The sequence below is a fragment of the Notothenia coriiceps genome, unplaced genomic scaffold (genome assembly GCF_000735185.1).
Source record: "Notothenia coriiceps isolate Sejong01 unplaced genomic scaffold, NC01 NC01_scaffold00023276, whole genome shotgun sequence".
Taxonomy (NCBI): domain Eukaryota; kingdom Metazoa; phylum Chordata; class Actinopteri; order Perciformes; family Nototheniidae; genus Notothenia; species Notothenia coriiceps.
This window is the reverse complement of record NW_011355977.1, coordinates 63656-80453: the sequence shown is the minus strand read 5'-3', so window position 1 is coordinate 80453 and position 16798 is coordinate 63656. Positions and strand designations below refer to the sequence as shown.

At 41.8% G+C, this 16798-nt stretch overlaps 1 protein-coding gene across 2 annotated transcripts in view; it reads left to right on the top strand.

The window, feature by feature from the left end:
• pkp4 (plakophilin 4) overlaps positions 1 to 16798 on the top strand; it is a 73112-nt gene that overhangs the window by 47451 nt on the left and 8863 nt on the right. For both annotated transcript variants that reach the window (XM_010781501.1, XM_010781500.1), the window contains 5 exons: positions 4121 to 4291; positions 6743 to 6953; positions 7882 to 8014; positions 9812 to 10025; positions 16011 to 16194. In XM_010781501.1, coding sequence (XP_010779803.1) covers positions 4121 to 4291; positions 6743 to 6953; positions 7882 to 8014; positions 9812 to 10025; positions 16011 to 16194 — 913 coding nt within the window. The remainder of the gene's footprint in view (positions 1 to 4120; positions 4292 to 6742; positions 6954 to 7881; positions 8015 to 9811; positions 10026 to 16010; positions 16195 to 16798) is intronic.

Sequence of the window (16798 nt, the reverse complement as noted above, 5' to 3'; positions counted from 1 at the left end):
GAGTGTGTGTGTGTGTGTGTGTGTGTGTGTGTTTTTAACAGCTATTCTCACTTTGAATTTTCTTTTCTGGTGATCATTTCCACTCCCCTGTTTGTCTGGAAAGGGATTTTAAAAAAAAAAAGATTTTTGTTGAGGAATGCAGTCAGCTGCATCCATTTAAGTGTTTGTTTCTGGAGAGCGAGCACGCGCCAAGCACACCACCGCCCTTCATCTCGCCTCTGCCAAGTGCAATCTGTTAAAGCCACGGTGCGAGGGCTGAGGGGGAGAATTAAATGACTATAACGCACCAGAAATGTGGGCCATTCATCCTCAATAGACAGCAGTATGTTATTTCTTCCTGACAATTTGCAGATGCTTTTCTAGAAGTGACTGCCGCCCTACTACCGGGGGAGTGGAATAAAGAAGAAGAGACAGATTAGTCCCCTCTAAGGTTGTTTGAATGTTGCTACTTCCAGGAGTCAGGCTGCTGAGTGGGAGAGATATGCTTGAAGGCTCCTGTGCCTCGGAGATTCTGTCCCTGTCACTCGGTCACAGCCGGGCTCTGCATGGGATGAGAAGTCTCTGGTGGTCCGAGCGGCCTCATTAACCCTCTTTTCATTTTTATCCTTTCTTTTCCTTCCCTCTCGTATAATTCTCTCCCACTTTCTTCTCTGTGGCTCCCGCCTTTTTCCTTGTGTCTGTTCGCTACCTCCTCTCCTCTTCATATCCTCACCCCCCTTTAAACCTTTGAACAAGAGAAGCTGAACTGATTTCCTGCCAAGCTGCTGCTACTGGCTATTGTGTGCACTGCCACAGAGTGAAAGGCTTCCAGGGCTATTGAGTATGCCACTACAGCAGAAACAGCCTTCACTTTTACTCCCTACTCTGCAAATCAACATCCCTACCATTTCAGAGAACTTGTTTAAATTCAGTTCATAGTTCATTTCTGGCTTTAAATACAATCCATTGTTAAATCTGAATTTTTGAATATATTTTGCAACTTCAATATTTCCATTAGGAAAAAAGCCACAAGAGAGGTCACTAAAAGCCAAGAGACTTTCACCCTGAAGTGCCAACAACTCTAAGCTGCTCTGAAAGCACTGCATTAGGTGACTCATTCATTAAATAAATGGTTTTGAACAAAAAAATAATTTGAATGCTGATTTAAAAAAAATCATATTTTAATAAGAATACACATTTTTCCACTTCCATCAAGCAAATCTTAAACTCTGGAGTAAGGGGGGGGGGGGGTTCAGTTGGGAATCAAACAGTGTAGAGTGGCCTTTGAAAGTACCACGAGCAGGGGGTGGAGGTGGGGGGCTTTTGTTAGGGGGCAAACCTGTTGCATAGGCAAAGTGGGCAAGGTATTTTTATATTTAGTGCCAGAAAATGAATTTAACCAAAAATCGTTCTTAAATAACCTCCACAGCATTGTTTATAACTGGATTATAAGTAGATGTCTAATTCAAGCTGATGTTAATTTCATACATTGTCATGGCTTAACAGAGAGTGGAACATACATTTTCTTTTAACTTGTTTTAGCTAGTGCATAATCTGGATTGTTCTAAAACAATATCCATTAATCTAGTTAATTAATTCTCTTGTGCATGTTTCATGTAGCTAGAGGTTAGCAGGGTCTTCTAACAGCTGGCTGATGCCTCCTCAGAGCTTTGCTTCTTAACTGATGTGCTTCAGAGGTCAGCCTCCGTCTGGCCCCGCTATCTACATCGGAAATCGTCTCTTGCTTTGCCCCCAGAGGCCTTCCACTCCCACTGGAGGAAAACATTCTTATTTTATTAATTTCCTCTGTCTCAAACTGTGACAAGAATCCCTCATTTAGCTGGTTCTGCGTGACAGAGCAGGTGTTCAGCAGTTGGAGAGGACCCAAGTGACGTGTGAAGTGCAATGAGCAGTCAGTTGCCAGCTGTATACTGCTGCACTGGGCTTCACACTGTGGTGAGCCTAACTAACGTGAAGTTTAACACAAAAACACAAACATGTAGATCAAATTAAAGACAAAACATACTTGGGATCTCTTTATATCAATTGTTTCTTCTAATTTTACTGCGCCCATGTTTTCCTGATCTCACATCCTCATATAACGGTCATGCTTTACAGTGAAATGATAACCGTTATTGTACCTCGTCCTGCCACAATAACACAGTCGTCCACAGTCTAATGTAATGGGGGAATGATTAGGGCAATCACGCAGTAATTGTCCATTTTCATTAGACCTTTTTTTTCATCCTGCTTCTTTACAGCCCATCATCCATCTACTACATAGCAATACTCAAGTTAATGTGGTGCAAAACACATAACCATTAGATTAAAATGTGTGCTATAATCTATAACAAATATTTTCCTACTTAATTCTCTTTAGTTTAATTGCACATTTCTCCCTGTGAACCTAAGATGGGAGGGTAGACCAACAGTTCCTTGTTAAACTGTCAGCAATTGGCTTTTACTGAGAGGGTGTGACACACGGAGGATCTTTTACTCCTTGACTATTAGGAAATGGCAAGATTTACATGAATATTGATTTCAGCACTCTGAGGTGAAACATATTGAAGATTAAAAAACTACCAACTCTAATTTGCCCTGGGATTTGTAGGCATGTTGAGGTTGGTTATGTAAGGGAATGGTAGATGATGGGGGAGGAGTCTCATGGCTTCTTTTTATGGTCAGAGCTACAGCTATTGTTCTGCTGTTACCGTTTCACATCTGGACTGAATCTGAATCAGACACGACTCACTGCTTTAAGCTGCCCCCACAGCCTGTAATTACAGTGAGTTTTGTGTAAAGAATTGAGCACTCACCTGTGTGTTAATGTGTTCTCACCCATGTCAGTTTAGCTTGTTGCACATTACAGAAGGTGTGTTCCTTATGGCTCATTTCACAACATCTGCTCTGGCCATGCCTTCTCCTTGGTCTAATGCCGTCGGCTCTTTGATGGCCCTTTGAAAATGTTATTTTTTACATCTTTAATTTGGGTGGCAAAATATCAATCAATCAATCAATCAATGTATATTTATATAGCCAATATCACAAATGTTACATTTGTCTCAGTGGACTTCACAGTTTGTACAGAATATCAGTATGAAAATACGACACCCTCTGTTCTTAGACCCTCACATCGTACAAGGAAAAACTTCCAGAGTTTAAAGGGGAAAATGGGAGAAACCTCAGGGAGAGCAACAGAGGAGGGATCCCTCTCCCAGGACAGACAGACGTGCAAGAAAATAGAATTCGAATAGGGCTACCTTTGTTGTATTCTATTCTACACTCCTGTAATTTAGTTTTTCCCTATTCCAACAGGTGTGATACTTGTTTGGAAAATGTTAACCTGAGTGTATCTTAGCTTCGAGTAACACAGTGGAACAATGGAACACATACACAGGGAGACTTTAATATATACAGCTCTAGAATTTGTTTAGAGACCACTGCCGCATTATCAGTTTCTCTGGTTTGACTATTTATAGGTATGTGTTTGATTAGGATGAACATTATATCTTATTCTATAAACTACTGATTACATTTCTCTGTCTTGGAATTCAACAGACACGGGAATGGAATGGCTGCCATACATGTAGAGATTGAGATTGAAGAAAAATGTGGAGTGGTCTCTTAATTTGATCCGGTGTAGAAATGAACTCACAAACCTGAAACCTGCTATGGAGAGGTCATGGTGAACATCCTGCTGGCTTTCAATTTTGTCAGCTTCATTGTTGAATGGTAATACAGAGCAGACTTTGCATATAATTGAACCGCATTATTATGCAAAAATGATATTAACTTTGACAACATTAAAGGTGACACATCGTTTATTTGATTGATTACCTAAATCCACCATGTATCACGTCTCTTAAACTGATTTTCATACCTAAATGGAAATTGAAAAAGTTGGGGAAACATTTTTTTCATCCACCCTCTTATTTTGCATGTTGATGTGTTTCAATCATTTAAGTGATTCTGTTTCAAGAAAGGATTACTGTAAAAAAGCACGAGTCAGTTTGTCTCTTCCTCAAGGACTCTTTGAAAGGACACGAGTGACAATCTGTCCAAACCTTTGACACTTTACTTATGAAACCGTCTTTGTGACAACGAGACCATTCTGCTGCTAACATCTCTTCTTCATCTCCAGGAATGCGAAGCTCCTACGCCAGTCAACACAGCCAGCTGGGCCAGGACTTAAGGCCGGCCATGTCTCCAGACCGCCACATCGCACCAATCTACGAGGATCGGACGTTCCAGGGCCCGTTATACCGCAGCCCGAGCCAGACCCAGCCGGGCACGCTCTACAGGAGCTCCTCAGGTTGGTACAGCGTTTTAATTTAAATAAAAGTAAAGACAATGTCAAACCTCAAGGACATGACGTCTATATAAAACAAAATCAAAGATACACTTCTCCTTGTGCATTGACCTAATTGCTATTTGCCATTTATTGTCTGCCACGTTGTGATGATGCATTACTGCAGATGATAAATACTTTCTATTGTTCTGTGAATCTGATTTACAAAATGTTTTTCTCACCAAATGAAAGCTGTCAAAGAAAATTCAAAGGAATAGTTCCCACAGGATCTTTAAGAGCTTGAAAGTTGACAAGTTGATGGGGAGGCGTTTGGCGCAGTGGGTTAATGCACTGATCTTCGAATCAGAGTTTGAGTCCCACTGCAGTCAGCATGAGAACATACTTATATAATCGTAAACATCCTTAATCTGGTGATGGTTAGTTGGTTATCATTCCTTACCTCCTGCCTCCTAGGCGATATAGTGATGGTCCAAAAAGTTGGATACCCCTGCTATAGCTTACAAACAATAAGGTTGTGTTCAGATATTGTGTGTATCAGGTCAGGCTATGAAATAATTTCCAAACACAACAGAAACCCCATGCGGTTCTCTTAATTTCCTGCATTTTCTCTCCTCCTACCCCGAGCTGTCTCTGCATCATCATTCAGGTCAAGATCAGCTCTCTCTAAACATTTTCATTTCAAGCAGACCTTTCTTGGCAATAAGAGCATCCATTCTTTCTTTAATCTAGTATTGACGTTCTCTTTATTCTCTCCAAGTATTTTCAATCAAGTTTGTTGCCTCTTGACTCTGCTGTATTGTCTTTCTCAGAGAACACCATTTTTCTGTCAGTCTGCCCTTTAGCTTTACTGCTACCTATGTCTTGCTTTTATCCCTTGCTATATTTTTATCTCACTCTGTCGCCCTCTCCTACCATGCCTCCCTTCCGTTCCTCCCTCCTCTGTCAGCGGAAAGGGTGAGACATGAGTTAATAGGCAGGTACTGATATGTCATCCTGCCACAAAGGAGTCCATTACCCGTGTGTCACCGTGAGAATGGGGAGAAGGATGGAGGGGCCAGGGGACAGCTAGGTTACCCTCATCCACATCTCATCCAGCTCTCCTGTTGTTGGCATTCCCCTCTCATCTTCCCTCAGACACACATGCTTAGTTTTTACTGACACACACCCTCCTTTCAGCCTTCTTCTTGGCACACAGGAGATCTGCTTAGACCAATGAGTGCACTAATAAATTGCTATTGATGCTGTAAATAAGCCCCCAGACAAGCCATACATAATGTGTTTATGCCAGCTATAGGAGGAGGGTGGAGCTGGAAGAGTTTTTCAATATGGAGCCTTCGTAAAAGCAACTTTGTATACAAAAAAAATCCAATTTCATCACAGAGTTTTCTTTATGTTGTGTAAATTACATTTCCTTGGGCTATTTCCTCCCCTTCAACTTGCAATGCATTTTCTGGAAGCGGCAATCTAGTTCTTTACATTGCTCAGAAATATTGACCCTTGGCTGAAAAGATGAGGAGTGGAAAGCTACACTATGTGCTTTATAAATGGTCCTCCATTGTCTTTGGCTCCTTTTCGGGAGATAACCATATTGCAGGATAGTGTTGCCGCCCAAAATAGAAGTGCACTGAAGTGAGAAATTGTGTTTTTGGTGCAGCCTCAAAAGTCGACGTCTTGCTTTCTGGTAGGAGGGAGTATGAGCATGCACATGCTCAGTGCTGTTGGCACTCTGATAGGGATCTGACCAGCGCAGCACTGCCACACATCACATGGCTCGGGTGAGAAGGAGGGCTAATCCAAGCAGCTTGTTTATGCAGTTCTGTGTTTGTGACCCACTGTTCTAGAAAACTAGGTCAGAAAATGACTTGGAGCGAATGTGGAAAGACGACTGAAACAAGATGCTATCAGGCTGAATGTTGGACCATGTTGGAAAGGATAACTTCTCTGCATGTTTGCGATGCTTCCACTTAACTTGTGTACCTCTGACTGTTTTTGGGGCTGTTCATGGTCTACTGTTGCCCCTCTGCTGAGTTTGGCAAAGTTAGCCTAAGGACTCAGTGGCACAAAGGAGCGAGAAGCGGGTGAGGAAAGGATTTGGAGAGCATGTTGAGTCCTCTTTGAAAACCAGCAGGATCCCTCCGGGTTAAACGCAATCTTGTAAAAACAAAACAACATGCAAAGATCTCCTTGAAGAAGAAGACTTCTGCTTTGTGTAGCTTAGGGAGCTTTGTTTTATCCTCATCATTAATTGGTTCCAGATTTCAGAATTTGCTGAGTCTGACGGAACGGCCGCATGTTTGTATTTTCAGCTCGCTTGAAAGTGTAATGGTAGCGCCATTCAAAGCTCAGAGTTTAGCTGAAAAGGTTTGAACGCTGCTAATCTCCACTAACATGGCTTTGTCCACTCGCTTTTGTGTTTTTTTCTCTTGTTAAACTTTTGTTTTCCTGGACCTTCAGGTGTGGGGAGTCTCCAGCGCACACCCAGCCAGCGCGGTACGATGATCTACCAAAGAAACAACTATGCTCTGAACACAGCAGCCACCTATGCTGATCCGTATCGCTCAGCGCAGTACCGGCCGTCCGATCAAAACTACACCCGCCAGGCTGTTGTCATGGACGACGGTGCAACCCGCTCACCCTCCATAGACAGCATTCAGAAGGATCCCAGGTATGTCATACTTCACTGTAATGTTTCTAAACTACTAGATGTAGTCAGAGGTTAGCAGACAGCGTAGTGTAGAAGGAAACAGTCATCCGGAGGGACCATTATGCTTACAAGGCACCCCTGTTTCTGCTGGGTCAACACGGGTGTCCTCTTACTGTTCAAACAGCCCCCACCCCCCCCCCGGGTAGTCACATGCAGCTCTAGCTTTTAAGCTGCCTCTACTATGCCTGGCCCCTTAACAATAGCCTCTCACATGCACCAAACTGCTGCGTCTGCTCTTGTCGTACAGTCATGTGTAAGCACGGAAAGCGGGTTGACCTCTGTCGTAAGCCCCTGACCTTGCACGTTGGGATCTTTGTTTACACGCGTGTATGTTGCTGTAGTGTAACTACTTGAAGAGAGTGCACCAGGGAGGCAACCGTGACCCAGGTCCGTTAGTAAGAGCATCAGAGTAATATGTCCTCCTGGAATATTTAACAGGATCTCTGTCCAGGGAAATGCATTTCAGCACTCTGTGTGTTTTTCAGCTTTGTGCTGTGTAGAAACAACACAACTAAAAGAGTTTGACCTGCCTGGGTTGTGCTTTACTCTCAGTGAGACATAATCAACCACTATTCAAACACCAGCATTCTCATTTTGTCACCTACTTTTGAATAGATGTTCAAGAATCTAAGTATCTTAAAATAACAATTTCTAGAGACGATGCATTCCTCATGTGTTTCTTTAGTGGCCTGCGTACAGAAAAGCAGTTACCCAAGTGCATTGTTGTATAGAACCGGATTTTAATGTAATTTCCTCGGCTTATCGCTTTGCCCTGAGGTGCTCAAGAATAATTTTTTTAGGGAAACTGTGCCCGTGTTTTTAAGGAGACAAATGTATTTCCACCTCTGCAGTCATACTGATACCTTTTGTACCCTACCTGTCATTTTAGGGAGTTTGCTTGGCGGGACCCAGAGCTGTTGGAGGTGATTCAGATGCTGCAGCACCACTTCCCCTCGGTGCAGGCCAACGCAGCCGCCTACCTGCAGCACCTGTGCTTTGGGGATAATCGGATTAAGACCGAGGTAGGTGTTAACTTCTGATCATTTGTAAATATTATGTCAATGTTTTTGTGTTTTCATCAGTTCCGATTGTGTCATGTTTTAGCTGCAACTTATTATTATTTTTGGAAGTTCCAGCCATTTGCTATATTGATTTTTATATTGAGTTCGGTCCAACAGGGAAACAAAGATATTTTTCAGACGGTCAGACAAATTGTAAACCTTATCCTTAAAATAAGATTTGATTTAACTTGATATAATTTTATTTTATTCATCTGTTTATTAGAATTTATTTTTAGCCCAACTGTGCTGTTCTTTTAAGAATAATCAAACAAAATAAATCATCACTTGAATTGACAGAAACAAACATTTAACACTTAAAACCCACAATTATACCCTCAGTTGGGTCAGGTCGTTTGTTCCACCTTAGACAAGCCTGTGAATAGAATGATTTTTACTGAGCTCTAAATTTGACTTTAGAAGACATCATTTGTGCCTGTGGTTGTTATTAAATTGACAAACTGTCTCTCTAAAGAACAAGGTAATAGATTTTTATTTAGAAGAACAAACAAAATATAACCCAAACATCCATCAGACTCACTCCACAGAGAAACGTTCTGCTTAAGTTTGACCTTCCAAACCGACTTTAGTTGTGCACCCTCACAGTTTTCCATCGCAATTATACCGCCTAATAATGTTGTAGCTAATCTGCCAAATCCGCTGGCTAATCTCATTCTTTTATGTGGCATTATGGGACATATTTTTAGCGCTCTTGTTCTGCTCCAAAACCCCAGACATTACTTTGGTGAGTCAATGTCATTAGAACCAAGAGAAGTGATGGGCTGTCGGTCAGAAAGACAGCCCACCACTTTGGTCCAGACTGAAATATTGTCACCATTATTGAGAGAATTAAGATATTAAAACATGTGCAAGGACATTCATGTTCCCCAGAGTATGAAACCTTTACTGCAAGTCGACACACATAAAAGTACACATTCTCACTGCTGAATCATATCCATTGAAAAAATAGCCTACATACAGCAGCAGTTAAAATAAACACTACAGGAATTTGTCGTTCCACCCTTTTTTTCCTCAACCATTAAAGGTCAAACTCAGCATAAAGCAGAAAAAGGAATAAAAAATCAGCCAGGAAAAATGCATTTTTGTATTCTTACATGGCAAATGTCGACATAGCACAAAATTCCTCATACTATACAATGAAACGCAGAAGGCTTATTTGGATAAAGCATTTTTTCTTCTATTACGTTTCATTCTGTTTCCAGGTGAAAATGTTAATTACGTTTTTTAATCCTTAGTAAAGATTTTTCTCTGAGGTCATACATTTGTATCACTTTTCCAAATAATTGTACCTCAGTATGAATAACTCCCCCTTGCTAAGATTATAGTCACATGAATAAATGCATGATTTAGCTCTGAAAGGTACAGTGTTTCCCCTACCATTGTCTTGGAGGGGCGCTGCACCCCGCCACCGGAGCCCCGCGCCCCGGATATATATGTTTTAAATCCCCCCGAAATTCAAGGTGTTTAAAAAAAAAAATATATATATATATTTTTTAACGCTTTCATTTTAAGTTGTGAGTTTAGTGTTTTTTACCCTAAGAAACACTGATGCATTCATCAATAACAATAGTCCACAGCTCCTCTCTCTGCTCCAGGGGATTTAAAACATATATATCCCAATGCCAACCCCCCCACAGCAGTAAACCTAGGGGAAACACTGAGGTATATATTAAAAGCTGAAAAAATGCTGTTGGTGGTCACAATCGTTTTCCCGCCTGATCTCACCCACATTGTCCGCAGGTGTGTCGACTGGGAGGGATTAAACATCTGGTGGACTTACTGGACCACAAGGTCATAGACGTCCAGAAGAACTCTTGTGGAGCAGTGAGGAACCTGGTCTACGGGAAAGCCATGGACGAGAACAAGGTCGCTGTGAGGAACGCAGGAGGCGTCCCCGCTCTGCTGCGCCTGCTGAGGAAGACTGTGGATGCAGAAGTGCGGGAGCTTGTCACAGGTAGGTCAGCGTGTGGGAAGGATAAAAAGGAATGTTCACTTTAATAGTTTTCCACACATCTTTGCATGTGGGGGTTATTTTGTTTCCCTCCAACTCATTTTACACTCTTCTACAAAAGGATGATCCACTATAAAGCTCCTCCATCTGGCAAAGCAAAATACACTTTCTTTAAACTAACCCCGTTTGATAATTATTTTCATCACTGATGAATACGTTTGGGAAATCTCAAAACCCAAAGACATTTCATTCACACTTATTTCAAAGAGGGAAAGTCACCAAATTGTCAGCTTTATAATGAGTTTCAGCTTATTTTTCATCCGTCCAGCCTGGATATATTTGTTTTAATTGTCACTGCTTTCTTGGAAAATTAGAGGTCGGAGGATTATGGCGGGACAGGAACATTGTGCCTAAGATTATATACCTGACAAACCTGGAGGGGTTTTAGGAGGGATTGGTATTGCAGTGTTTTGGTTTGGTTGCTCATGACTCTTGGTGTCGTCTCTGAGGGGTAACCTGATGCTTCCTGTCATAGGTAATCCTTGAGATGAGGTGTAAACTAAGATATTCTGTTCAACTAATTAAACAGACTGCTTACGTGATCTATACTAAGTCATAATTACATTTTCTTAAATTGCTGCCACTGCTGTCACAACTGCTTATGATATATCCAAGGAATTTAAACCACATTTCCACAGGATTCATATTCTTTTATTAATTTGTCTGCGGAGAGATTCAGCTCCGTCTGAGAACAGTCTGTTGTCAGTCTCCTCCTCCCTGCATTGCAGCTCAGTTGTGTTTGTGTGACTGAGCTCTGCAAACAGGGTAGAAATCCATGTTGTTTAGGATCAGGGTGGAGCACTACAGAAACAAGCTAGCCAAGACATTTGGCTCCCAGGTGGCTGAGTCAGCTGCTTGAGCTCCACTCCGGCCCCCGCTCATGTGTTATCGGGTTACAGTCCAGCAGTGAGGAAGACAATACAGTGGGAGTCAGAACAAAACACTCTGTAGCCTTTTCATATTGTCTTTCCATTCATATTGTCTTCAGTTTCCTGTTTCAATTAACTGTCTGCTTGCTAACACATACTAATAGATTCACATTTGAATATAGAATTGTTTTTCTTCTAATGCTTATAATTAAGTACATAGGAGTAAGAGCGTGATGACCACTACAATGGATTTAACCCACTTCATTCAAATTTCAAAAAGTTGCATGGATGTGCCGCCCAGCCAGAGTAAACGGCTTTAATGTGAGTTCTGTTTAAGATTCTCCCCCTTTCATCCACTAGCCTGAGAGCCTGCTGCAGTTAATTGGTAGTGCAGGCCTCTGGATGGGGAGCAATTAGAAAAGGTCGTAAGTGCATCACAGCTGATCAGAACAATCCACAAAGAGCTTTTAGCTGGACGGCGAGGTCGTCCCACCCACACTAAAGTGAGGCAGACAGCAATCATTCACTCACCGGCGACTCTTTCCTACCTATAAAGCACAGTTAAGGCAAACGTGTGTATAGATTAATAACGTCTCCAAAGCAGCATCAGTGTTGTCAGAGCTAGTGAGGAAATCCTTATCGACTCCCCTGAGACGTCCAGGTGTCACGTGTGTTTCAGTGGAAGAAGCTGTACGAACAGGCCCTCCCCCTGCTCAGGTCAGAGGTCATGTTGTGGGGAATCATAAAAAATCTCCCTTACCTGCCTCGTCTCCCAGCAGCTGTTATGGTTATTGCCCTGACCTGAAACCGCCCCTGAGATCAAAAGGCTCACTGCACTGTCATCAGCTCCAATACTGGGGATACCTGAAACTCAGACGCACGCACACACACACACGCACACACGCACGCACGCACGCACGCACACACACACACACACACACACACACACACAAGCAATGCTCCACTTATCTTGGCTGGAGTCACTGTGTTGCCTTAAGTGCAACTCAATTTGTTTAAAGATACATTTGTTGGTCTTGCAGATTTTTTTTTTTTGTTTTTTTTTATAAATAAACCCCTCATATGAGTCTCAATCAGTTTGGCTGGAGTCCACTCAGCACCATGTCTAAATTCCTCATCTGTTGTTGGAAAAGTCAAATATCTGGATCTAGTTTTGTTAGAAGAGGACCTTAAGAAACATCTCGTCTTCTCTTACATGTAAAGTAGTACTTGAAGCCGTGCTTATTCACCATCTTTTCACCATCCGTATCTATAACTACAGAGTAGCGTAGCTTGTGTTCTCTTTGTTTTTATAATTTCACTTTCTGGTGTGCAGAGTACGAGTTGCAGCGAGTCTGCTGGTATTTGCCTGCAGTGCTGTTTTTGATGTCATCTGTGAACATGCCAATTCAATAAAACATTTTAGTCAGCAGCAACTGTAACACTATGTTATCATTGTGGTTCTTGTATTTCATTCTGCCACAGTCCTGCTCTTCAGGAGATGATATATTATTTGTTCCAAAAAACCTAATTGTCTAGGAACTGGTGAACTCTATATGTAGTACATTGGCAATTATTTTGGTTATCAAACTATGCACTATGTGTGAGGTTTAGTCCATGCAGCATTGACACGTTTTCAGTTCAGGTCCCAAATATTATAAAGGGTAATAAATTGGGGGGTTTTTTAAATAATCAGCAGATTTTCAAAGAAGGAATTGATGGCCCACCAAGTTAATGCACCTGACGGTCAATGATATGCTGACCTGTGGTTGAAGAATCGGATCAAAGAAGCGGTCAGACCTTTTAGGGGCTTGGACTGGGAGCAGTAGGGTCGCCGGTTCAAGTCCCCGACCAGACCTAAATATGGAGTGTGGACTTCTACTTGGAGAGGTCCCAGTTCACCTCCTGCCCTGCCGTGGTGCCCTTGAGCAAGGCACTGGATAACCCCCTCCCCCCTCACTCCCATTGGTCCCCGGGATGGGTTAAAAGCAAAGAACACATTTCACTGTGTGTGCTGTGTGCTCTGCATGTGTGACCATTAAAGAGGGTTTCATCCCTCCCCAATTCTTCTTCTTCTATATAAGTTTAATTGTCTTAATACCATTAGACTTTATTGTCGGATCAAGTCTGAAATGTTCCTTGCATCACAGCAAAGGACAAATATTTAAGACAAGATATAAGGAAACAGACATTTAACAGTGTGTGTCTATTGTGTAGCTTTGTTAGGCACATATACTAGAAGCATGGAGAAACTGCAGGCATGTGCCATGGTAAATGCATTGTCATTATTACAGCATAACCTTTTAATTCAATGCAACTTTATAAATACAACGGCAATTTTATCTAGGCTGGCAATGTATACAGGCACATGCACATACAGACATTTACAAGCGAAGTAGTGACTATGTTGGGGTGTTGGTAGAATAGCCTAAAAAAATAGGTGAATATAAAATCAGCTGGCTGTATATGCTCCAAATGTTTGGATGCCGTTTGTATAAGGGTTACCACCCCTCTTAAAGACCTCTCTTTCCCATCATGCCCTGTGTTTTTTACTATCAAGTATCCAATGAAAGCAAAAATGTCATAAAAATACATATCATTCTGTACCTTTGCAAGATGATATACCTTATCATGAATCTCTTTCTGTAATTCAGCCTCACATTTTTTTTGTGCCTCAATGAATCTGTTTAAGCAACCTCTTTATGTGCTCGTAATATGTATGAGAGTATTTCTAATAAAAAGTTGCACTCTGCACTTTGATTTTTACACGTACAGTTGGCTCTGTGCCCGATGTTGACAGCCTGCAGTGTTGTTTGTGGCAGAGGACACAGATAAGAAAACAAGGAAAAAAAGGCCTGTTTTATACACTATAACTGCCTTTTATATTGCTTATTAACTAAATATTGTGCTCATTCATTTGTAGACAATTGTATTTTTCTGCTTTATTGTTTATTGCTTAATGTTGAGACATTGTCCATGCTGCCTTCTTGGACTGGACACTCTTGAAAAATCAGTTCTGAATCTGAAATTGAGCATCAAAGCTCCAGAAAGCACCACAGCTGAGCTACCTCAAGTCAGGCACAATGTCCATCTAGTTTTCCCTTGAGTTAGCTCTTGGATCAATACTTCAACAGCTGTTAGATACATTTGACCAGCTTATGTATTTTATTTTATTTTATTTTCTCTAGTTCTGTATAGAGCCTCTCCCTCTGGCTCTTTGGATTGACTATTGGCCCGGTTTGTCACAACACTGTTTACATTGGGTCGATGTTTCAAAGCCAGGCTAAGGCACCTGAGAACACGAGCAAATACACTGTTGTCCACACACACACACACACACACACACACACACACACACACACACACACACACACACACACACACACACACACACACACACAGATGCACAGACACACATGTATTCTGTCAGATATGACTTATTGCCACTAGTTTAGCAGCACTGACAGCAATGTCAGTCCCACCTCAGTGAATGTGCCTGTTGATTTAACCGTCAGCCACCGCAGGACCTGTCTTAAATCCTGCAGAGAAGGTTTAGTTTCTACAAATTGACAGTAGAGCGGGTGTTGAGGAACTAGAGTGGAACTGGAGTGAAAAGGAACAGTGAAATTGGTCAGCAGGCGTGAGAAAGTGTGTATTATCACTGCATTAGTGGTTCTATTTCTGGGCAATCCACGTGTGTGTGAGTATCCCGTGAGAAAGGCAAACACAGGAGTGGATTTGTAAAGAGCAGATCACGACAGAAGGATTTTATAGAAATGTTTCGCGCTGCATGAGCAGAGCAGAGATTTTAGCCCCGCCTGATGCTAGTGTCTCGCTATGCAGCCACACATACACCACTGGCAAGATCTATATGTTAACTTTCAAGAGCCAAATATCACTTAATTTGTTTTGATATTGTGTCAAAAATAAATAAAAGATTTTAATGGGTTTAAAAAAATGCTTTGATGTGTGGGTTATTAAGGATAATAGTAAGCAAATTGTCTCTTGATTAAATGACTTGAAGAGACGCTGCTTGGCAGACACTTTTCTCTCTTTATAGCTTCTTGCCAGCAGTATGTCTGAATTGGGCTCCTGGGTTACATTATAGACTATTATCGTCTCCATCGGTTCAATTAGAGGGAAGGGGAACAGCGTGCTGAGAAAAAAATAAAATGTGAAGTTAGAAGGAAGCCAGACAAGCCAATCATTATTTAGCTCCCGTTGAGATGTCGCTGTATACAAGACAAACACATACAGAGTTTAGTTCGATAGCTTTCCCTTCTCTGTAAGTCGTGTACTTTATTATACATTTAAATAAGGTTAGAAGTAGTATAGCAACATTGGACACAAACATAGTAGAAAGTTCATGAAGCTACTACATTTGGACTACTGAACACACATACTGTACATGCACTCTAGTTATGTTGAAGCAGCATTTTTAAGCATTAGCCTTGTATCATGTATTTAGCCCCGGGGCTTTACACTAGATTCCAGCACGTGCTGCGTTAGCCCCCCCCCCCGACCGAGGTTACTGGTGCCCTGCACAAGTGCCTCAGCATAAGCCTAGCAGCGAGAGGCATCTAATTAGAAGAACATGCTACATGCTGGCTAATCCTTGACAGATGCAGCATCAAAGGCTGCCCGGACTGAGCATGATTATCAGTGGTTACCCAAAGTATTTTGAATTGAGTGAAGTGATGGCATGATTTCCAAATCCTTTTACATTATTTATATTTCATTTAAAACGACTGAGTCTATGCCATATGGATCTCTGCTCTTCTCTTTCTTTCCCCCCGCCTAAAGTAAATAATCTTCTCCCTGAGGACATTCGACTCAGATGAAATTTGATGTGAATGCTCGAGCTGTTGTTTCATTTGTACATTGTTTGTGTGTGTGCGTGTGTCCCTGCTTGTTGTTCTACACACACTGAGCTATTAAAAGCCCAAGTGGTTGGTATCTCTGTGGGGTTACCCTAACTGCACATGACAGCTGACATAACCAGGAGTTTGCGTGCTCGTTCCTAACTGTCTGTCTGTGTGTGTGTGCTGGTGATTCTCCACAGGGGTGCTGTGGAACCTGTCGTCATGCGACACTGTCAAGATTACAATCATCCGGGACGCCTTAATGACTCTGACCAACACTGTGATCATCCCTCACTCTGGATGGAGCAGCTCCACCTTCGATGACGACCATAAGTTGAAGTTCCACTCCTCACTGGTGCTGAGGAACACCACAGGCTGTCTGAGGTAAACCACCTGAAGAACACACTGGGCACTTGCACCCCTATGTGGACAACTCACGCTATTACATCCGATGTAGGGATGAGCTCATGATGAGGCTCCTTTGTAGATAACTATGTTAATGTATCCTTTGAAGATTTGGAAGATAATATAATGCTGGAGTGACAAACATAAACACAACAAAGTCAATTTGAGAGACTAATGAAGATTAACAAACTATATCAGAACAGTTTTGTATCATGAATAATGATTTTAATGTACAACATCAAACGAAAAATGATATAAGCATTAGTAATTGGTTTATTCATATAGCTTTGTTTTCACCCATACCTCTGTTTCTGAGTCATCATCATTACTTAGAATATTACAGACAATGATGTAATATTCCCAGCTTCTCTCCCAGGGAGTTTTCTTTTGAAGCTATTGTGAGGCATCTAAAGTTAAGCCTTTAATGGTAAAGTTTGTTGATCTGTGTGTGTGTGTGTGTGTGTGTGTGTGTGTGTGTGTGTGTGTGTGTGTGTGTGTGTGTGTGTGTGTGTGTGTGTGTGTGTGTGTGTGTGTGTGTGTGTCGTACGTATACGTGTAGTATAGTATACGTAGTAACGTTAGT